General features: G+C 39.8%; 1 protein-coding gene across 2 annotated transcripts in view; it reads left to right on the top strand.

The window, feature by feature from the left end:
• CERS6 (ceramide synthase 6) overlaps window positions 1–24,391 on the top strand; it is a 123,664-nt gene that overhangs the window by 56,692 nt on the left and 42,581 nt on the right. For both annotated transcript variants that reach the window (XM_048061374.2, XM_048061375.2), the window contains exon 4: window positions 3,957–4,014. In XM_048061374.2, the coding sequence (XP_047917331.1) occupies window positions 3,957–4,014 (58 nt within the window). The remainder of the gene's footprint in view (window positions 1–3,956; window positions 4,015–24,391) is intronic.

Below are 24,391 nucleotides of genomic sequence, written 5' to 3'. Positions count from 1 at the left end.
GATTTTATAGATCTCAATATATGTTAATTTGTAGATAACAAGGATCTAGTTTTTTGGTTTAAAAAGACAATTATAAGTGAAATATATCCAGTTGCTAAGACCATTGGTGTTAGCACAATAAGTAGTAGTTAATGTGCAACATTTACTAAAGTGTTGAACATAGTTTCTTAGCTAGTTAGACCAGATATATTCACTTAGTGTATAATAAGAAACGTTTTAATAACGTAAAATTAATTTTCTCCCAGACCTTCTTGTACTCTCCTGTGGTTTAACCCGACAGGCAGCTAAGCACCACACAGCTGTTTTGTTCACTCCCCCCACAGTGGGATGGGATAGGGCATTGGGAGAAAATTTGTGGGCTGAGATACAGATAGTTTAACAGGAAAGAAAAGAGAGAGGGTGAAAAAAATTACACAAAACAAATGGTGCACAATGCGATTACTCACCTCTAGCCAACCAACACACATCCCAGAGCAACAGCAGCCCCACCAGCCAACTCCCCCCAGTTTTACTGTTCAGCACGATGCTACAGGGTGTGGGACATCCCTTTGGCCAGTCTGGGCCACCTGTCCTGGATATCTCCCCTCCCAGCTCCTGGGGCACCCCCAGCCCTCTCGCTGGCAGGGCACCATGAGAAGCTGAGTCCTTGGCTCTGTGTGAGCACTGCTCTGCGACAACTAAAACGTCAGCATGTTATTGACAGTATTTTCATCGTAAATCCAAAACATGGCACCATACCAACCACTAGGAAGAAAATTAACTCAGTCCCAGCTGAAACAAGGACATAGTTATCCATTTGACCTTGGCCAGTGGATGTTTTACTGTTAATTGATGCAGCATACCAACTTCAGGTAGTGGTAAAACAATGCGTTAAACTATCTGGACTCCCGTGTAGGTATTGAGCCAGGCAGAATTTCCCTCTGAAGCCTACAGAAAAGGCAGCTGGTTACCTGACACAGAGCAATGGAAAGTCCTTCACTTCACTGCAACTGCAAGATGCCGGGTACCAATTCTGATGGCAGTTTGACCAACCCAGAAGATTATTGAATAGCTTTTATGAATGTCGTTCCTCAGGAATGAGCATTTTACCTTTACATTGTTTTATTTATTTGCTTAGAAGATTGACCAGCTTTGTCTGTCACCCAGTTCAGAGCTTTTCTTTGTCTTCTGATGCTCAACCCAAATAGACTTGTTTGGGAGGGTTGGGAAAAAGATTAAAGAATACTAACAGCATCTATTATTGTATGCTTGTATCTGTATATCACCTGTGGAGCACTTGAATACTTGGAGCAAGCTGATAGCCTTTGGCAGGTACAACTAGTGTCTGGTGGCTTTTGGCTCTGAGGTTTTTCCAAAAGCTCCAGGAATCCTCCTGTGGGGTAGTCCGTGCTTTTGGCACAGATCTGTGGCTGTGGCAGTAGTCTGGGGTGAGGGTGGAATCTTAGGCTGGAAAATCAATATTTCTGAATTTGCACGTTTCAGGAAAGGGCTGTTTCCTTCCACTGAGGTGCCAGCTGCAGTGAATGCTGCAGTGGGAGTCTTTCAGAGAAACACACAGGCTGGAAAATTCCTGAGCTCCACCATGTAAATCTTAACCAGCACCATATTTCAAATACTTTAGAACGCCTTTGAATTTCTCAACAGCGATTTACAAATGTCCTCAAATATGTTACAAATTTTACTTGGAGAAGTGTGAAATAAAGGGGATATTGAGGAGATTTTTAGTGTAACTACAACAACAAAAAAAACCTTTGAGGGATCTATAACAACTGCTCATAATTATGAGTAAAATAAGGACACTGAGAATGCTCAACAGTGAGATGAGGATAGACAGTTTTTCCCTTCCAATATGTATATTTTTTTCAGTGACAGTCTTGAAGCTTTCACTAGAGGAGGTAGATGACTTTGAAGTTAAACAGCAGGTTTCCTAGCCATAGGAGTAGCCTAATAAGAAGATTACTATCCAAATAAAACCTTGATTCATATTGCTGTTCTTGCTGTTTCTTCCACATGCGTAGCCTGAAGGTTTCTACCAGCACAACTACTCTCCTACCCCCCACCCCCCAAGTGCCCTTTTTTTGCAGTATCTTAACAAAAGTGCCAGCATGAAAACTGCGAGCTGTGTTGCTGGTGTTACTGAAGGGATTGGTGTTTGTATAATACCAAATGAATAAATAATCTCTGAAGTGCTCTGGAGGTTACAGGGTAAGAGACAGTTTCTGTTCAGCTGAGGTATTGCAGTTTAAATCTCATTGATGTTCTTACACTGTCCTGTACTCAGCTTGTCATAAGGTTATTTATGTCTGACACAGCTACACAGCTTTCCTTCTAAACACTTGTAGAAGTAGCTCTGAAGAGTAAGGTTTGGATTAACCTTCTTTCACATAAGAGCGTTTTCAGTTTTGACACCCTTCCAATAGGTTTTTGAGCACACTTCAGTGGCAATTAACTGTAAGCTAATAGTTTTGCCAGTGAACAGAAAGTTGTGCCGTAAAATGCGTAATTGAAGATGATTCACGCAGCAGTATTGCCTCACTAATGAAGCTAAATCTCATCCTGTTATAAATGTTATGAATAGTAAGTCACTGGTGTTTATCTCAAGCATGTTTGTGTAGTCACTTCAGCCCTTGGAAAAAACAGGGGTTCGTGTAAGAATTTGCACTGCATAAAGTTTTGATTTTATTTTGTTATGCTTCTATTGACCCTTTTTTCTTAAGCCAGTAGTGGGTCCGGAAGATAGGAAGATACTTGCTATGCCTTCTTTTATTGGAAAAGGAAGAAAGACCTAGAGACGATCATTTTGTAGGGTTGGATTTGATCTCCCGCTGGCTTCTCTCTCATTTTCTATGGCACCTTGCTTTTGGCTTCTAGTTTGCCTCTGAAAAGAACACCTAGAAGCCCAGAAATTATTTCATGTGTGCTTGGGAAAATATGGAATATAAAACTCTCCAGGAAATGTGCAGCTAGGAAACTCTTTAGAAGCAGACATAAGTTACGGATATATACTTGCATCCAGCATGTCTGTCTGATACAAATACACTTCCTAGAACTAAGTGAAGTGCTGAAATCTCCTCTGCAAAACCTCTGGCTATGGCTAGCTGTGGGTGATGTTTTTCATTACTGAAGACCGTATTTGGTGTGCAGCACTCTTAATGTTACCCGTTGAAAGCTTAATAAAATTTCTTGTTATTGTTGTCCTAAAAATGAAGTCAGGTCCTGTAGAAGCATTGCAGTAAGTCTTTCTTTTTTTCTGATTGCTCAGTAACTCCCAAGTATCAGAAGTGACAGCAGTCCTAGGTGTTACATTTTTAAAGTGAAAATCTAAGTTCTTTCTACACAAATGGCTTAATTTTAACACTGCCTTGCCATGTAAGACGGCATCAAAATGAAGCCCCAGGTAAACAAGTATAACCATAAGAACCTCTGAAACACAAAGACGGAGTAAACAGGGAGCTGGGAAGCATGGGGCAGATGCGTAATTTAAACAAGTACTGAATTACCGCTTATTTCAATACATTGAAATCACATACAGAAGTGCTTCCCTGAATTGGAGTGCAATTTTCAAAAGAAAGTGTTATCAGGGTAGAATTAGTGAAACATGGTTTCTTAAGAATCTCTTTCATATTTGAATTCTCTACTTAGTAAAGGAGTTGAAGTTTTTCCCACTTCGCAGTGGTGATGACTATCCTTAATTCTTTTGGTTTTTCCTAAGCTTGGTGGACTTTCCAGTATCTAGTAACAAGTGAATTTCTTTGCACCAGACATGTGGGAAATGGGGGAAAAGGCAGATGAACACAATGCTTGATAACAAAAGTCTTAGAATACCAGACCAAAATTTTGCTTCAAATTCTGTTAACGTGACATGGGTGTGTTGTGTTGGCAGTACTGTAAGAAATGTGTTGAACTATGAAGTGTAAACCTGGTATCCTAGAGTTAATCTGTTGTACTTTTTGCAGGTGGAGATTTACATTTTACCTTTATATATTTACCTATGGAGTACGGTTCCTGAAAAAGGTAGGCACTTGCATTATTATGCTTTCATGACACATTATGGATTTGTTTCAAGTCTTGTATATGTATAATGTAGAGCACAGGCATAAAACTTACATTCACCAAGAACAAAATTAAAATTTAATTTGCATTCATAAAATGAGTTGCCATTGGCACTTGTAAGGAATATAAGTGCTCATCAATATTTAATGGAACAAAAAAAAACCACATGGGTATAGCAACATGCCTAGTTCACTTTATTACTTTTCATTATAGGCATTAAACTGGCAGAAAAGTTTACCAAAGTATTCAGCTCAATTTCTGCACCATCCTTATTTAATTGCCTCTGGTAGAAGATGCTTTTTAATAACAAACAATCTATTAGTGATTTTAAAAATGCTGTGGTTTTGCTCATTCTTTGTCTGGTACGCTGTGGAAAGAAGTTTCCATGGAGTTTCCTATCAATGCTGTGTTTCTGGTGATTTAAAATAGAGGAGGGTATGGACAGCCTCTCAATGCCCTGGCATAAGTCTGTTAACTTCGTCCTGGGCAGTTATATGGGTTTGTGGTTCAAACTATTTTTTCAGTGTTGCTAGTTCTCAGAGCTTTTGTGCAAGTCAGGCAATATTTTTGTAATTCTGAGAGATGTAATTTAGGGGAATGTGTGTTCTCCGTGTATTAATGTAATTTCATCTGTTCATTTTGGACAAAAAATTGACAAAAGGGAATGCATCCTAAATGTTCCTGATGTTTTTTGTAAGCAAAAGTACGGAGAGTGCAGGGGGTAGAGAACCATCATTTTTACAGTTGTAATTCCTGAGGCTATTCCAGGTGAGTCAACTCAGTGCCAGCAGGACTGATTATGCCCTGTGCAGGGAGGGGACATTAGCTGTTGTCAGCCCCTTACCAGTGGTCAGCCTCAGATGCAGAGCGTGCACCTGTCCTCCAAACAGAGCAGAGCCACACATAACGCACAGCCTCTCCCTCTCTCCTTGAACGCTCCTGTTCTGTGTGTACTTCATTCATTAACATGCTCTATGCTCCATGATCTAATATTCTGTTGTGTGCCTTTGATTTTTCCTGTGAGTGTGGCATGAAATAGGAAAACAGTTTTAATGATAAGCTGTTAAGTGAATGTTGCCACCATGCGGAACGCTCCATGCTCTGTGGTTGGTTTCTGACTTGTTAGGATGCTTTCGCTCAATGCAGAAGACTTCACTACTCAAAGTCAAGTTATTCTACCTGTGTTTGACAAGAAGAGTGGCCATGGTGCAGTGGAATAAGAAAAATCTAGTTTTCTTTTCCCTGTTCCTGTATTACATATTATATTTCTAGCTTGTTGGCAAATACATAGTAATATATGGAGTAATGTTTTTCAGCTCAAGCTCACACTAGAATTTTGGGCAACAGTGTGGTTTGTTTTAAATCAAAGAGATTTAAGTTTCATACTCTTCAGAATAATATAACTAGCAAGTAGGGAATCCTTTAGGTAAAACAGCCTTAGTCTTGTTTTGATTTTCAACCTCATAGAGCTTTATCTTATTTTAAATATGTTGAAAATGTGTTGAAAAGTGAGAAATGGTAGATTGTGTAAGAATAGTTTTACTTTAAAACTAAAGGATGTTTCAGTGATTTTTTTTTTTTTGGTGGCCATAGACTGGATCTCTCTCGAAAGTATTGGAGTGCTTAACTTCTTTTGGGAGAATGATCTTGTGCCCCTTACGGTTTCAGAATTACTGATTTTCTTCTGGCAAGCTCTTTTGGTTTTGTTCTTTTCCCGTACCTTTGGAGGTGAGAATGGATAAAATTACTATTTTGATATTTCTCAGCTTCAAATTAGACAAACGAAGAAAATACTTTTTGAACCTGCTAGCTAAACTGAAGCCTTACGGTAACAATTCAGAAACTTCCTTACACAGTACAAAGAAAGTGTCTGTCCTTGGAAAAACTCTGAATACCAGCATTTCTAAGGACTGAAAAGAATACAGAAAACGCATGCTTTATTACAAGCATTGTGAGCTGGATCTGAAGGCTGAGATGACAATTGTCATCCACATCCACAGTGTGAATGTCATCCTCCCTGTTCAGAATATCACTCAGTTTGAAGAGGGATTGCCAGCATAGCATGGCTGTTTGAATGAAATATACCAGTATTTAAACAAACTAGTCTTAACAAAGATTGGTTTTGTGATTTTGCTATAATTTTAACTTTCAACATGTTTTAATTTTTACAGTGAACTTGTTCACTATGTAACTGTGTATATATTTAATTATTTGTTTTTACACAGTATTGTAAATGAATCACATCATTTTATGCTATAGTCATTATTCCAGTGTTCTACTTCATATGCTCAAGTCTTCCACATGGGAATGCAGGTAAATTAACAAAATTATGATTGTATTTATATTTGTAATTGCATCATCTCCCCAGTAACATTGTGTAACTAAAAGAAAATACAGTATTTTTACTGTTCATCAAACACCAAAGACTTTACTGAGCCCACTTAGGAGGGAAATCTGAGTTTGAAAGGAATAAAATCCTGACCCTGGAATCTGGAGGAGAGCTTCTTTCAAACCTTTCACTGCAGTACTAAGTTGGATAATCCTTTGTGGTTTTTTGTTGTTTTTTTTTTGTGTGTGTGTGTGTATCTTGTTTTTGTTAAGGGAACAATTGTGATGAAACAGTTATTTGCTTCTTTAGGAAGCTAGAGAAAAAGCATAATTCCATCAGAGCAACACACTCACTAACTGAGAGAGTAGGAGGAAGAGTAATTATTACTAACACTCCTGTTTTGAGGAACGGAATATGCCACCAGTATAGCAACACATTTGAAATACTAATTTTGACTTTTAGAACCTAAACTAATGCTTAAGTGATGTGTTACAATTTATTTATTTTTTACATGTGAAGAATATATCACTTGGGAGGACAGAATCCTGTTGAAAGATGATGTTCAGCAAGTTGGTGCAACTCACCGTCAAACTCTACAATGACTTGATTTACACAGTGGCTGGGAGGTTGTCACGGAATTGCAGAGATGCTGTGACTCCATTGCTCTCCTGGTCTCTAGATACACTAGCAGCAACTTATCTGTGTCTCTTAAGTGTGGGGCAAGGGTAGCTACCACTAAAATATGGTAATCATTGACTTGTAGATTTTTGGGGTGGTTGTATTTGCACCATTAAGCCCTGCAGTAGACTGCACTGTGCAGGATGTGCCTTTCTGCCGTGGGAAGTAACACCACTTTCTTTCTGAAGACTGTTACACAGGGTTTTCCAGGCAAGTGCTTTCTCCTAACCCGAGCTTTAGCAGCATGGTTACATTGCTACGTGTTCTCTTCCTGTAGCTCTTTCATCTGCTGGTTTATAAATTCTCAATAATAAAGCCACTGGTCTCCGCTGGTGAAGCAAAAACCATGTGATAGCCTATGCAAAGACATCTGGTGACATAAGAGGATCTAAGGTCTCTTAGAGGTTTTGAAATATGAACCAGCTCATCTGTACAAAAGGCTATCCCTAAAACACAAATCCCAGTGCATTGTCTTTTTTACAGTTTCTCTGTTGGCTCTTGAATTGCCAGGCAACAAAATACTCTGACCTCTGTACTATCATCCTTCCCTTCTGACCTAACCTAGTCTTCTTGCAACCTGCCGCTCCTTTGCTTTGCTGCACATGCTGTTGCTGACCTGTTGGTTCTCTTCTGTTTACAATTGGCTCTCCCTTGGTTGGAGGTAGAAATTCACCTTTACTTACAAGACTGGCACGGAGCCTGTCAATTACTTAAGCACCACTCTGAGCTAGTTTTGAGGTCCTTTGCTTTGTGCTGGCCCCTTGCCTAGAGATGAATTTCACCTTTTGGATTCTTTTGGAAAACACATTTCTCATTATGCCCACAGCACATGAATCATAGCTACTTTGTCTTCTACTGTCACCTTCCCTGTTTGCCGCATAAAGCAGTATTACTGCCTCCGTGCAGTGTCAGCAAAAGGGTGGATTTCAGCTTCATTGTGTCCCATCAGGCCACCCAAGGAAGATCTCACCAGGATACTGTGTCAAACCACCATTCTTGCAAAAAGTGCCACTAGGTCTTTGGTGGCTTTGTAGAGCTGACAAGCCTATATAGCTTTTTTGGGGGAAGATGTGCCCAAGTTTAATAAGACGTAGTCATATAGAAGACTTCTTGACAACTCTGATGATATGAGACATCAGTTCTTTGGTCACATTGGTCAATTGCTGAGTACGTTCTTGGAATCCTAAACCTTTGTAATCATTGAAAACTGTCTCTGTTGAACTGTTCTCTTGGGTCTGGTCATTTTCCAGTGGCAGAAACATTCTTGATGCACAGTGTTCAGTCATAAAAAATCATCAAAAATCTTACCTTTGTTAAACAGTATTTTCAAAAATCTCAATTCACAGGGAAAAATATCTGATGCAAAGCTTTGTTTTCTAATTTTGCACTGCTACATCAGAACCAATCAGTCTATAGGATTTAAATAAGTCTTCGTCTTCATGGTCTATGCACAACAGAGACCTAGCTCAAAAGTGTGTACATTGTCAACTTTGCCTTTGTTGTGATAATGCATCACTCATTAAGTGACATTATAAAAATGAACCTTTTTCTTATAAGGTGTACTGTTGATGGCATATCCCATGTCCAGCTTCTCTGATTGTTTTCCTTTTCTTGGGTGTAAAGAAATGGTAAAAATGCAGCTTCTACCATTCATATCTGCCTTCTTCAGTCAACAGGTGTTTTTGACTGCAGGGTGCAGGTATATTATTGGTGTTCTCTTATAAATATTTGCAATGCAAATGAAATAAATGCCCCTCTCAGTGAAGTAAGAGAATTAAATTCTTCTGTCCTCTGTAAGAGAGGAGAGATGGCAAAGCAGTTGCTTTATTACTCACAAATGGACCACACATAGATAAATAGCTCACAGCCTTCCAGATACTCAGCCAAAGCATTGAATCACCTACAAATTGTCTTAATATGTACGTATAAGAGAGCAACAGACTTCAGTACATTTTTTTATGTAGAGGTGTTAGTATTTAATTATCATATTAGACATTCCTCGTTTCCCCAGCTCCTGTGCGCCTTCAGCCTTTACTTTTCTTTGCGTCAAAATAAGTAGATGAATATTACAGAGCCACAAGGTTTAATTTTATTAGCGGTTTTGCGGTCATTGTCTGTCAGTGGTGAAGTAATTAATGACATTTTAGTGTCAAAGCATCTCAAAGACAAAATTGTTTCCTTGGTTTTGGATTCTTTTTTAAATGTTCCTTATAAGTTTTTGCCTCCGCTTCAAGTCCTCTCAGACTTAACACTTTCAGTTGTAGCTCATTATATTACCAAGTGGCATAGTAAGGCTCCCAAAAGAGTCTCCCATTGTTAGATTAAGATACAGATTTATTCTTGTTCTTCCAAATTTCAATTTGATGCAAACAAACTGTTAACTTTCTGTGTAACGAGCATGAGGCAGTCGTGAGGAGATCAAGAGGGTTATCTCCCCATCCGCTGCCTCACAGCGCCAGGCCGCAGCCAGGCTGGGTCCCGCCATCTTGCTGAGCTGGCTCTGGGCTCCTCAGCAGCATGACGGCTGCTGCGCTGAGCGGCCCAACAGGTCCCGAGTCAGATTTGAAGCGGCCTCTGTAACTTCTAGTGCTTTATGAGAAGAGGGGATCAATGTCACTGTAAGTCAGAGTTCAAGCCAATTCATTTCCTCCACAAATATTACTATTTTCAAGGGCAGATTTGGTGATGAATGTTCTTCTATGTGAAGAAGCAGACTGAGACACTGACCTGCAAAGAGAAGGTGAAGCTTTCTTTCGTTACTCAGTGCTCCCTCCATTACTGCTTTCCACAGTAAATTTAAATGATTTTGGGCTTAAGACTGAGTGGGCCACAGAATCCCTTAATGCAAAGGTCTGATGTTGATAAGAAATTACCTAATACAAACCTGGTATTTTTCCATGGGTGGTACCAGGGCCCTAGTAGTTCTGGAAAGATTTTCATCTTCATAGATAATGCGTGACAAGATGGTGCTGGTTATTAGCTTAGAATACCTCTGTCCAGGCTAAGCTGTGTGTAATGACATTGACTCTTGCACAGAGGTCTTTTGTCTCAAATGCCATCATTAGTGTGAAGTATGATTATGAAATAATGATATGCCTCCAGGTCCTACCAGGAGCTGGCATAATACTCTCCATGCTCAGAGGCACGTCTTCCCTTGGTAGTAACTGTACCGCAGTGTTCTTTTTATCTTCATAAATCACTAAGATTCAAAGCAGAAAAGAAGATAACTAACCAGCTATATTTCTACTCTGATCATGTATGTGCAAACTTTTCACCTTTTTAACTGTAGCTGAGATTTTTCAGCATGGTGCTACAGGTTTTTTTGTTTGTTTGCATGTCTACAAAATATTCCCTTGTAGTGCACCACACCAGCATTGGTGCCAGCAAAACACTAAGTTCCCGTAACGTTAAACTGACTGCTTTGCTTATTGCTAATATAGGAGCAAGATAACATTTTTGTTTCCTTCAACAATTTTTACAATGAAATCAAGAGTGGCTTGGTTAATTAAGAGTTGGTAGTCAATATTAATAGTTAATTAATAGTTAATAGTTACAATTTGGGTTAGTTTTGGTGATAAACAGGGTGAGGAATTCAGGATTGGCTTGTTACTTGCTTGCTGAGTCTTGGTGCTAAGCAGTATCCGTGTAATTATGTAGAATAAAAAACCTTTACAAATATCTGGAAGTAAAGCTTCCAGGTGACATTTGGTGACTCTTCACATTCAGTTCCATTAATTGCCCATGAGAATTACAAAGTCATTAAAGAGCATGAATTCCCCTCTGTAAGAGTCTTGGTAGGTCTATATTGAGACTTGGGAATATGAAGTCATGTGGTTATCCTACTTGGAAAAGGACCATCTGACTGGATAAAAAAAAAAAACACAACACTTTTGACTTGCTCTTTTTCAAAATTAGTCTTGTAGTAAAGCACATGGTATCAGGATACTATGGCTGTTTAGAAAATGCCAGGTGCAACAAGCTTCCATATTTCTGCAGATGATTGAGGGGCAGTTCTGCATCTCCCTTCCTAAGAAGCCATCCCCATACAGTAGAACTCTCTTGTTGAAACAGCTGATCATGAAATTGCAAGTGATAGCAGTGCAGATCTATTTCAAAACAACAGGAAGGCCATACTGAACTCTAAATTTGACTCCAAATAGAAGTAATGTGAATGTATGGAAGGCAACTGGAAAGATTACAGTGTGACATGAAGTGGAAAAAGCAATTCCACTTCTCCTTTTCTGAAAAGTTCTTTTTTCTTGAAACTATAGGATGTTTGACTTTATCCTTAAGTGTGTGCAGAAACCACTGGGCTAAGTAAGTGCTCTGTGACAGCAAGATGTGGCCTGTTACTGTCTGAACGTTTCTGCATGCACTTAGAGATGACTTGGCTTCCTGATGCTTTTTTTTTTTTTTTTTTTTGTGAGTGAGGATGCTCCATTTCACTGCTGAGGTGAATCAGCGTGTTCTTTGCCTTTTTTGGAACAGAACAGCAACAGCAGCGCACACAGATGTTACAGTCCTGGGAGATAAGACAAACATTTGAAAATGTCATTTTGAGTTGCTTCTGACCGAGAATCTTAGAGCCTGAAGTCAGACCATCTGCATTTAAAATACAAAAAAAAAAAAAAAAAGTTGATTCATGGTGTGGTGACTGGTATTTGACATGTTTTCTGTAATACACTTCATCTGTATCTCTTGACTACTGAGATTGTTAACCTCCAAAGAAGTAAATAGTTGTTGATTCCCACAGAGGTAAAGTAGTCGTAGGATTTATATCTGGGGAAAGAGGTGTCTCTGTGATGAAGAATGAGTTCATATTCCTGTGGGAAGTCAAGACTGGGACACAGGAACAATGGGATGTTTAGCTGGAGTGGTCTTTCATTTGCCATTCAGGTTTTGGTAGTTTTCTTCTATTTATCTTACTATCAGTTTTGCAGCTATTTGATATTTTGGTATTAAACAATTTGGTAGTTTCACTGTACGCTGTTTCTTGCATCAGTTTTATCACTGATAGTATATTTTCGGTTTTCCTCAGAACATCATGAGGTCTGTTCTGGATGCATTCATATGTTCAGATGTCATCAAATACATTTACATTTATTTTAGCTGTTAAATAAAGCAATTTTGGAAACACTAGCAACACACCTTTGGAAACACCTTAAAGGAGATGTGTCTCTACTGGTCACTAAGCTAATGAGTTGGTAATAGCTTCTTTCAGTCAGTTTAAGGACCTAAGAAATTGCAACTGCTGTCACTCTGCTTGCTCTGGTTACCAAAGACAAGATGTTCTCAAGGACCTCCAAGAGGCAGTGTGCTCTGAAAGTAAAAATACCCTGAGTTTGGGAAGAATTAGCAATAAAACTTCTGGATTACTGAAAAGCTTGAATGAAAGCTTTGGAAATTAGGCTGATAAAATGGGATAAGACTGTTTTGTGAAATGAGGGGTTAACTCTGTAGAGTCAAAACTAATTATTAAATGTAGACTGACTGACTGTTTTCCAGAGGGCTAGATGTACGTAGAGCCTTTGGCTATAAGTATTCAGTCTACAAAAAAGTAACTCCCTTTTCTTCTCTGAATTAATTTCACTTTAATCTCTGATCTGAAATCTCAAGTTACTCAAAGCCATGTGTTGGATTCTCTATTTGGTTATTTTTCTAGGTATTTTTAAGAAAGTAATATTGCTTCTCTAGAATATATGGGCATTTGTCCCTAGCCTTATCATGTCCAGGAAAAGGGAGTACCTGAAACAGTGGCAGAAGTATGCAGCCAGCTTGAAGATCAGGCACTTTTTTGTTTAGTGGCAAGAATTCTTTGGTAGGAAACAATCATGAGTATGCCCAGCATACATTGTAAGTGGTTCCCTGCACCGACTCAATAAAGCAACTTGGTTCTGTCACAAATTACTTTGCCTAACAAACAAGGAGAGTTCTAATTTCACAGCTGTACCTGAGGCTTTTTTTTAATACTGTTCCTGTTTTTCCTTAATTGTTCCCATGAGAGCTGAGTTGTATTTCTGAGGAGCAATGGAGGGTACGATTTGGTCAGTTAATCGTTTCTCTCTTTTCCTGATCTGGTTAGTGTAGCTTTGGAAAGAACGACCTGATCTTGGAAAGCATGAAGTGGCTGAGACTTCTGTTAGCTTCTACCGGCTATGCAACATTTGTTTTCTGGTCTGTTTATCTGAAGATTTCTCTTGTGGATTATCTGAAGAGGAGTAGTTGGGAGAAGGTATGGCTTTATCCTTGCAATTCTCTTGGAAAGACTGGTTAGTCTTAGCAGCCCATTTCCCCATGGTCAGTTCCTCTGTGTTGTGCGGCCAAAGGCTTGTTGGTACGTTTTGAGAAATGGATTTGGGAGTCCTGGAAGACTGCAGGTTTGACATGTTCCTGTGGACTACAGGAAGGCTGCATTGTTTCATTCTTTTCTTGCTGCCATCTTTTTACTCTGATCATCTTACATAGTATCAACACATATTCCTGAAGAAACAGATAGCAGTGACCTTGCTTTTACAATCTCTGTCAATCATGTTCCAGCAGAAGCGCTCCAGGGAGTGTCATCCTTCTGAAGGTTATCTGATCCCTTCAGTTCTCTAGAACAGGGAGAGAATACATCTGAGGAATTTTATCTTTGTACACTGCAATTTCCAAAGCGCTAGAGGGACTGGGGGGTACTTCTGACTCGGCCCTACTGATGCCATGCCCGTTAGCCTGAAGGTTCAGCAGGACGGACGTCGGCTACCGCTGTGATCGACCGGCTCTGAATGTGCTGAGGAAGCAAGCCAGGATGCAGCTGCTTTGAAGCCAGCTGGTCTTCGTCAGTTGTCCAGTGACTTTTTGCTGTAGTCACGCCATGGGAGAGGCACATGGTGACTTTCTCAAAAGCCTCACGCTGGTTGCAGTGCTTTATTGAACCGTGATTTTTAGGAATGCTTTTGAAGTCTTTCTGTCAGTTTCATGAGACAGCAGCTGTGCTGCAGCAAAGGTGACTGCATCTGCAAAGAGTTGTTCAAACAGTCAAGCGGCACACAACTGTGAGTAGTTTTCTTTTCCTAATGTCACTGATTCTGTATACACATTGCTGAAAAGGATTCATTTTAGCTTCATGACAAGTTCCAAGTTGACATTTTTAACTGCTTTACTTGGGAAGCTGCACCATATGTAAGGTTACTGTGCACACCAAGTCATGGTACTGTGTGGTCTGCAGCAGAACAAAGCTGCTAATACAGGAGAAGATCACTCACTGTGCTTTTAAACAAGCTTATGTTACTCTTTTAGTTGGCATTGGTTTGAGAACTGAAGAAATCGGAACTGAAGAAATATGGGAAATAGTTTTGGAAATTATCCTGTTTGAAATGAAGCCTGCAGTCAGTGGGCTGTAAATGTTCGTACATTATTGCAAATTAGGTTGCAAGTATAAATACAATTATACATTCTTAAAGGTATGAAAGTATAACCAACCACTATATAGTGCTGTTGCCGTGCTTCCCAAAAGCCTTGTGTTTTACAAGTCTAATGGCTCAGAAATGTCTTGTTGGGTAAGAGCCCTTGAGCTGCATGATCACTCTGACAGCACCGCTGCTCTGCCGCTCCCTTCCGGGTGCACTGATCCCTTGCCGCTGGTGCATGAGCAACACATGATTTCTGAAAACAGTGGATATGGAGGTGTCAAGTGCATTTATTTGGACTTCGGGATTTTAATTTGGCCTAGGACTATGAAACTACCTTTTCAGCATTACAAAATAAAGGCTGTGCTGCAGTTTAAATTGAGTTTTAGTTAGAATATTAATGATATTTTTCTGGAGGGAATAACAAAAGAGTTTAAATATAGAAATAATGATGAATAAGAAATAGAAAGTTTGGTTTAGTTTATGCTTACCTCTGAAACACCTAAGGAATGTGATGGCAGCAGAATATGTTTCTGGCCAAAATTCCTTACGCTTGCATGGAGCAACACTGCAGATGAATTTGGTATCACATCCAGGGATTCGATACCAATCCTACTGACTTAATTGAAAACGTACAATGCTTTACACAATTTTTGGTATTTCTAGCAGTAGAACAGCCTTGATTCCATTGAAAAAGTTTCTCAGCTATTGGAAAGCTATTTACAGAACGTGTTGTGTGTGACTTAGCTGATTTGGAGTGGAGAAAAACAAGCTGGATGAGAATGGGCAGCACTTCACTTATCGCTTATTTCCATTTCATGTTCCTGCATGTACTTCTCCATGAAGCTGTTGCTTCTGGCTATTCTGCTGAGCAGAAAGACACAAGAAGCACAGTATCTCAGAAACATGTGCGCTGCTGTGAGCACACAACATATCTGACAGTTTGCTTCTTATGAGACTAACTAAGCTGGGCCAAACTCTTCTACTTTTAGCTCTGAGGTACCAAAGCATGAGTTTTTGAAATATCTGCCACCTTGGTTTATTTCAGACCTGGCTGTAGAAAACAGCAGTGTGACAGCAGCTGGCAGCAGGAGGTTTGCTCCAGAGCCCTTGCTGCTGCCCCCTCTCTTCTCCACTCCTGAATTAAGTGAAGCAGGCATTCAGCTGGGCATGTATTCTAGTCTGTGTGTGTTGTGGTGTTTCCTTCCCATGTTAGGGCTGGAAAGTTGTTATATTATCTGTTACTGAAGCCTTGTAACTGCTTTTGTTCACTGAGCTTATCTGTCCCATACTGGATAAATACTCTCATTTAAATGAAGAATGTCAGGGGCCACTCTGCAGTGCTTTTAACACAACGCTGATATTTGATATTTTACTGTTCTATTAACAGAAGGATAATGTGATACGTATGCCACTCAGGGAGGAAATGAAGCCTGCCTTTGTCAGATTGTACTTGCTCTAAAATTGATTTGGGCTGTTTTTCTTTATTATTATTTTCTTTTAAATCGGGAAAACAAATTGCTCAGTGTTTGTAAGTAATGAAAATTGTTAAGCTAAAATAATATTGGATGTTAAAATCCAATCTAGTTTGATTTCTTTCCTGAAAGTGGGGCTCAGCATTGGGTGCTAAATAACATAATTTCTAATTTGCTGTGAAAACAGGGAAGAGCACTTGTGTCAGAGTCTCCTGAAGGATGCCATTGTGAAACATGGAAATGCTATATTGCATTTTTAAGTAAGTATCATGAGTAGAAAAGGTTTCCAGAAAGACCAACGTTAGATCCATCTAATGGAAAAGGAATTTGTTTCAGATGTCTCTTTCAAAAGGGCATAAAAATGGTTGAGGGCATTTAGGAGAGATTAATAGAGTGCTTTGGCTATCTAAAATATAAATCATGAATCATGCTGTGAGAAAGATCAAAGTCAGCAGAGAAATTTAATTTTAAATTACTCCACTACTTCAATATACATTAACAGGGAAGAATGAATGCAGTTTAGACACTGAGGTTTTGTAAGAGAAGGCCAGTTAGTATAGGAAATAATCTATTGTGTAAGCTGTTTGAAGTTAACATAATAACTGGATCAAGCAAAAGCTAAGCCAGATGGCAGAATTTATTTGTGGCTGAAAGAAAATAAAAGGTTTTTTTGAAAGAAATGGGCAAAAGGAGAATATCACTGATATTCCTAATGAATACCATAATGACAATGAGGACAAATTTGACATAAGCAAGGGATTGAAAAACGACACAGTAATTTAAAAATATATCTAGAATTGAATTTCTCTTTGCTTGGTATCCAGCTGGGAGTATTTAATAACCATGGACACCAGAGTAAATGCTCTGTAATCAGCAGTTTGAAGAGTTACGGCGGTAGGGAGCCATGCCCCACATTGTCAGTGGTTGCACCTTATGCCGCTGCTCCGGTCAGCGCAGGGCGCCTGTCCTGCTGCAGCCTGCTAGCCAGCTTTGACTTCAGCACAGCACTTACCAGCTTTCTGAAAGACACGGATTTTTCAATGTCCTATATATAAAAATAGCAGATCTAGAGGAAGTAATTCTAGAAGCGTTTTATTTGAGTAACTTTAGGATAAAAATAGCTTTAATTCATTTGGAAACTATGGTAGCTCACTTACCTCTAGCAAAGTATTTAGAACAGTGCTCTGCTACTGCAGGAGCTTTTCCTGTTTTGCTGTTCAGATGAACGAAGCAGTCCTATTTTCCACAGCTAATTACACTTGAGCAAAGAGTGCACGTTTGGATATAAGAGCAGGTTATTAATAATCCAACTGGTGCTTTGAATTGCCATTATTGAGTTGATCTCACTATTGAGGCAGTGACTTGGAGCACGATAGCTTTATCTTCATTTAGGCTAGTATGACCTTTAGATCACTATGTATTTTTACAGTATAAGGCTTCGAGTCATAAAGCTGTTTCACTTTACCCTTTGAGTGCTAGGGAAAAGAAGTTTACTATTTAAACAGATACGTTATTAGTAGTTCAGTGAGCATTTCTTTTTTCTTGTATTGTATTACCTTCCACAGCTTCCCAGTTAATTTTTTCTTAAAGGTATCTCATTTTTCCTGCCTATTGATGGTCTCAGTTACTGGCTATGAGAAATGGCAGACTTTTCTTGGGGAAATACTCCTTTAAGTTCAAATCTAATTCTGAGTTTTGCTTCTGTTTTCTTAACTGCTGTTTTCACACATGTAACTTAAATAAGGAGTTTCAGCAGAGATTATAGATTTTTTTTTCCCTTGAGATTTGTAGGTTCAGGAAAGTGAGGGAACAGACCCTTTCTTCTTGCTCAGTTACTCTAGGTGTTTGCTGTGCCCAGAACTTACAGTTTATGATATTAATCCAAAATTAATTACAAATTGAGCAGTTATAAAACACCAGCGCAGTTCCTTTGCTTCCATCTCTACCAGCCACTCTTCTTGCTAGCTGTTTCAGCAGAGGGCTGCATAAGAAAAACAGAAGTTATGTCTGAATGGATCCAGTGAGAGATGACAAATGGAAACAACAAAAGATTGTATCTACGCGCTTCCTCAGCAGGAGGAGAAAGGGAAATAAAAGAAGAAAAGTTTACATAAAAGTTTATGTAGGCTTAGGCAAAATAATTTCCCAAATCTTTCAAGATGTCCATTTTATTCTGCTCTGGTGTAGTAAATGTTCTCAGAGCCACTGGCTCAGAACTGGGCAGGAAGCAATGCCTTGTAAACTGTATTCTTACATTAAAATTAATCAATGTTTTCCCACAGTCTTTTATTCTGCTAGAGGAAAATACAGTATTTGAGGTTTTCCTCACTGGCCTTTTCCCAGGCAGTACCCAGTACTTGTAGCATTATTAAATACACTACTGAGGACACCAGCACCCCAAGGGTGAATTGCCCTGCTCCAGTATACGTGCACTGACCTCAGAAAAATGCAGCAGTTGCAGAAGGGGGAGGGAAAGAGGCTGCCTTAGTCCATCCTTGTCTTTGTTGCTTAGCCTATGCTTTGTTTTAGCTGTGCCCAGTGATGGAATTGCTTAGAAACTGGTCCCTCTAGTGAGCATCACCTCAGTGGGGCTGGAGAGGCGCACAACAGGTGCTTTCAGGCTGCCTGCTGCAGCAACCTGTCTGGATGGAGCTCTGCTGCCACAGCCACTCCTGGGACTTGATCTGCTTCTGCGTCTGGGAGCAGGTCAGTTACTCTGTCAGGGTTTTAGTGGCAGCAGTGAGAGGAGTTCACTGCCAAAAGGTTTCCTGACCAGGCACCAGTAATGGCACCAAATGTTTCAAACACACTCTTGTATCTCTGGGGTTAAGTCTTGGCCCTGTGACATGGAAAAGTCCTGTATTTCCTAATCAAAATTCTGCAATTGCAATAACTTCCTACCTTTCAGATGTCAGGGATGATTTTGAGACCTTGCTGCAATGTGCCAATGCTAACCTCCAGAAACACACGGCTGTTGCAGGAGTGGAAAGTGGAGGGGATTTTGTTCTGTTTTTCTGTATACAGCCTTTTTCTGGCAGGCAGTGCAAGTTCATAAATATCCTTAAACATCTTCCTTAAACATCTGGTTTTGTGCTTGAAATTGTACCTTAGTGCTCACTCAGGAAAGAGTTGTTTTGCTGTTACTTGAGGTGGACTCTGCTTCCCTTTGTGGGCCACGGGCAGTAACAGCTTGCTTCAGTGACACAGCATGTCAGTAAATCAAGTCCTTACGGCACACAGCAAGTCCTGGGAAGGAAAGAAGCTCACTGGGGATTTCCAAAAGTCAGCGTCAGTAGGACAATGTAGGATGACAATGTAGGATATAGTCAATGCTTCCCTTCAGCAAATGGCATGGAAATCAGCGGCTGGTCAAAATCAGCCTGATGTACTCTTCTGGCAGATCAGCCACAGATAGTAGGTATAATTACAGAAAGTAGATGTGTAATGATGAGTTTAATTATTAACCACTTTCCTGTATGCCTTTGGGTAACTGTAGTATCAGAGCAGAGCGTGCTGGAAACCCTGGAGCTCTGTTGAAGCTGTATCCTGTAGGAAAGCGAGGAGCATTCTGAGGTCCCGCAGTTCAGCAGCAATCTTGGAGCACTGCACAGCTACCAGGGGTGAACTGACCTATTTATCTGTTTTAATAATTCTCTCTTGGGATTTTTATTGGTCTCTTATATGTATAATTCTATGCAGTTCACCCTCTTACAGAGCTACTGTTTGCCAAGTGTAAACCTCAACACTTGCTCTTTTTGAACTGATTCCAGACCCATGGTTGCATGTTGTCTGTCTTAATAAAATAAATTCAAAAATGCCCTCTTAGATGCAAATTCTAGGTTAATTGGTGTGGTCTGGCTCTATGATCAAAAAACACAAGGCAGCTGTAAAGCTAATGGGTTTACAGCTGCTTTGCTTTCCCAAAGTGTTATCAGGCATCTGGAGTGCTCTGCTGAATGGGTCTGCTACTTTTTATGCACTATCCTTACCATGCAGTAAGTACAAAATATATTGAGTCGTGTCACTAGGAAACCTGTTACGCACAAACGAACGGGATCTTTAGCCCAGCTTCTACATTTCCATAGACCTTCAGCTGCTCTAAACTATCTGAGTATCACTGGCAGCCCAGCCTCTTTGTGACAAGCAAGCAGAAGAGGAAGTGTCAGAATAAGAAGGTACTCAAACGAGCACAAATTGTTTGATGACCAGACTTGGTAGCAGGACTGCTGATCAGAGCAAGGGGAGGAGATGCTGCAGCTACCAGCTTCTCTGGCTGCAGAATTCCTCGGTTCTGTTCAATGCATGCAAAACTTCACCCACACCACTCTGTGTGTCAACTGCTAGAAATGGTGCAGACTTCTTTCCTCCCAACACCTCCATCCTTTGGCAGATATTAGGGCCCTTCCACATTCTTTACAATTAAAGTTGAAACCGTGTGTTTATCAGCACAAGACATAAATGCCACAACGGACCTACATACATCATATCTGCAAAAGGGAAAAGTGGATGTATGTGGTGCATTGAGCTTACTCTGCCTTTCCAGCAGTGATTTTATGTAAATAAATCCAAATTTGAATTCATATTTTTTTCTAAAAATACTTCTGTGCACATATTTGCATTTGAAATGTCAAGTGCATCTTTCAGTGACTGTTGTTAATCTTGGCCTTGGAATGTGTCCTCCTGTATATTTTATAGTTTCCGATTAGTAGAAGTATCATTTTTAATTATATTTGGAAGTCGGCACTGCAGATTGCTGAGGGGAGAGGCTGGGCTCTACACTACAAGTGTTTTTTCCCAGCACCTTGTTTCTGCAGACACAAAGCACTAAACTCTAGAGCAGTAACGGTTCTGCAGAAACTTATGACAGTTTGCTCAGTCATAATATATGAAAAGAGCACCTCAGGATTTTCATCGGCAATGTGTCATACTGTCTTCGCTTATGTTGTGAACTGTGCCAAGAAATATGATGAATGATTGCTTGGGTCTGTGAAGAATTTATGAAAATGCTATTCCTGGTGTGAGCAGCAAACCAAACCACAAATCACTGGGAAGAAGAGCGTGCAGAAGTTGATACAAAATGTTAGCCATGGATTTTTCCATTTCGCATTGTCACTATTTAGTGATTTGGGGGCGGTTAAATCCTGTCTTTGCAGAGAGCCTTGTCTGATGACTCCACAGTTTATCTTGCCATAAACAAAACCAGCCAGTGCTGTTGGCATTGTTTGCTGCTAACATCGTGCATAAAATGCCTGTCCCGGCAGCCACTGGATGCTGAAAGCTGTCTGATGTGATTTTTAAATGGGTGAGACTTCAGTATGAGAAATACTCTAGTAGCAAACAACCATAACAAGGAATGGTATTAGTACGGTTCAGATTCTGTCTTATGTAGGGTGTCTTTTGGAGGAGGAGAAGTAAAAAATATTTCTAAATGATCACAGAAAATTTCTGAGACATCTTAAGTGTGAAGTCCTAAGAGGCTGGGTAAATTTAGGGAAGGCCATAGAAACTGAAAAGCTGACACACAGCATTCTGGTTATTCATTTGTAAATCTTCTAAAAATCAAGGAAAATGAGGAGGAGTTTAATTTTCTTTCTGCTGGAGAAAAAATTGCTGCAAATGCTGATACTTGTGGAAGAAAAGAAATGTCACTTCATTTGTGTCACATTGTGAAAATAATAATAATAATATGGAAAGAAACATGTTCAGAAAATGGAGCCCTTTACCAACATCCAGATTATCATGAATGTGCTGCTGGTGTTCAAATGATCATAATAAAAACAGGGATGTGCCCAAGAGTTCAAAATAAAAGCTACTTTTCTGGTTGAAACTGAAAAGGATGCTGCTGAGAACTGCTGGAGGTTTTCAGTTGCATCATTCCCCTGAAAAAATCAGTTGTGATGCATCAATAACTTTTCCACAGCAATGTGCATGTCACATCTCCTCTAGAGTATCAAATGGCTTTTTGGTTAAGGCAGCCTTTCCAGAAATCTGACACAGACTGAGGGCTCAAACTCTTATACTCCCTGGTCATTATCCTGTCTGCTGAAGTGGCACGGGGCCGAGGTCTCGGTCTCAGCTTTGTTGCTGTAGGCCATCAACTGCGGCTAAGTGCAGCAATGAACAAAAAGCGGAGCAGCTTTGACCAGAGAAATTCTTCTGAGACGAGTATCTCTTGGCTATCCAGTACTTTGACTGTTAAGCTTGCCAGCAGAAGTCACAGGAGCTGTGTAAACTGTATGCCTAAGATGACTGATTTTAATAAGGCAGCTAACAGCCCCTGTGTGGACAGAAACACAGACCAGTTCTCCTGGTCTCCTGTTTTTTTTGCGTGGCTAGCAGAGTATCCAAGCTATGCCGCTATATGTGAGTGTTTTACCCCAGGGGGCCTAGTTAAACATAGATTTTAATTTCATTTTGCTTCTCTAAAGACGAAGTAACAACAGAGTATTTTCTCAGCATTTCTTGGCTATTTTTTAGTTGAAGAAGTGCTTGGAGTACATTCAGAGAGCTGATAAAGATAGGCTTAATGACTAAAGGACGGGTTACAACTCAATGCATTTTGCTTATTTTAGTAATAATAAATCAATGCACAGTTTATAAATTTTATTAGCAAGGAAGAGCTTCTCATTATTTTCCTTTATTGTTTTTCCTTTGCAACAGCCTGTGCCTGTTCAGCTGTGATTTGTTTTACAACAATTAATATCTGGGAGTTTTTCTGTAGCTTAAAAAAACCAGCGGTGTATTGGTTTGTCCATTACACGCAGAAGCATGTGTTTTCATTGGTATATATTTTTGTTAAGAGAGGAAGGCTGCAGTAGTCCACACTTATACTGATCGCCATTAGGCCAAGAAAGAAGATGGGGAAGGGAACCAGGGACCACTGTGAGGCTGGAGTAGGAGAGATGCACTTAGTGAAAAGTCTCTCGGTCTGACCATAAGAGGGTGGAGTCACTTCTGCACCGCGGAAGTACCGTAGTGCCTCTGGGGTGGGAAACTACAGAAGGATGCTTTGTGAGCTGCCACGGTGACCTGGCTTTCTCTCTAATGTCAACAGCCATTCAGTTTACCATGCCAAGAGGATGCAGGTGTTATAGAGAGGGGACAAAAAAAAAAAAAGCAATTCAAGTAAATCCCCTCTAAGTGAGTACTTATTCAACCAAGTGATGTGCTGGAAGAATGCCTATTAATATACTGAATAAGGAAAAAGTGCTAGATTTTTTTAACCTTAATTGGAAAAAAAGTGAACAGTGAGATACTATTTAATTTAAGCATGAAGAAGATTAAATGCAAAACATAAAAAAAAAAAAACAAAACACGGAACTGTTAATTATGAGTAACTGTTCTTCTGCTGATGTTCTGGAAGGTGCTGTTCACTAAAAGCATGAAATTTTCAGTTCCTGGATAATAAAAAAGAGGTGGAAGTCTTAAATACTTTTATGCCTTGCAGTCAACAGAAAAATTATAGTCTCCTCCTTCCCTGCTGTTACAATTGCACTCCCACACAGATAAGCTGTAAAGCTTGGACTATGGTGGGGTGTCCATCCCCTTGAGCAGGAGATAGTGTTCTGCCTGCGGTGAGAGCACACAGCTGCTCTTGAGGAACAGAGGAAAGGACATGCGTGTATGAGATGACAAACCTTTAGGTCTAGGGTTAAGAACAAACTAGCACAGCATTTTCAGGGCTCAGTTAACAAATGCTGACCAAGAGGAAATGTTCTGGCCTCAGCTGTACTACTTGTTTCCATGAAGAACAAGAACCTGCTCTAACTTGATGAAAGTAGAGGTACAAGTGCCATAAGATATCTATCAGCCAAAAACTAGTGAGGTGCGTAGAAATTTGCCAAACGTATTTGTTCCCTTGACTTTAATTGATGCTAAAAGCACTATTTTCTGTTGCACTTTATAATGCTTATAACAGTCAGAGTTAAAATTATGTAAAAAATTATGTAAAGCTGCATCCAGATATATTAACCAAGCCAGATAAAATCTTGGCCTTTTGAGAATGTAGAGTAACATGTGCGGTGGATGTTCAGGATTTCTGGTGGTTTTGTTTTTATAGGGCCAATTTTCAATTAACCTATAAGGTTTCAAAAGTAACCCAGGTTTCAAAAGTGACTTAAATTCTTGTTCAGAGAATGTCTCGTTTTTGTTTCAAATGCGGTTTTGGGTATGAATAGGCTTTCGAGAAATGTGGGGATTCTGTGGAGATTTTCCTGGATTTTTGCATGCTGTATTCTCATAAAAACAGCTGGCCCACTGTGTTTATTCATCTGCTGGAAAAGCCAGAAGATTTTTCTTACTTATCTGGGAATTTAGGGAGAACTCCTTTGGGTGTTACAGCGTGCCCATATGGCCAGGGGTAAATCAGGTGCATAACAGCTGTCTAATGCTCAGACTGCGAGGGCAGAAGCTGCTCTGTAGAGAGCTGGGGGTTGCTGTCACCGGGCTTAAGGATGTGCCTCTGGAAG

This window comes from Anser cygnoides, chromosome 6 (genome assembly GCF_040182565.1).
Source record: "Anser cygnoides isolate HZ-2024a breed goose chromosome 6, Taihu_goose_T2T_genome, whole genome shotgun sequence".
Lineage (NCBI taxonomy): Eukaryota > Metazoa > Chordata > Aves > Anseriformes > Anatidae > Anser > Anser cygnoides.
This window is presented reverse-complemented; position numbering and strand designations above follow the sequence as displayed.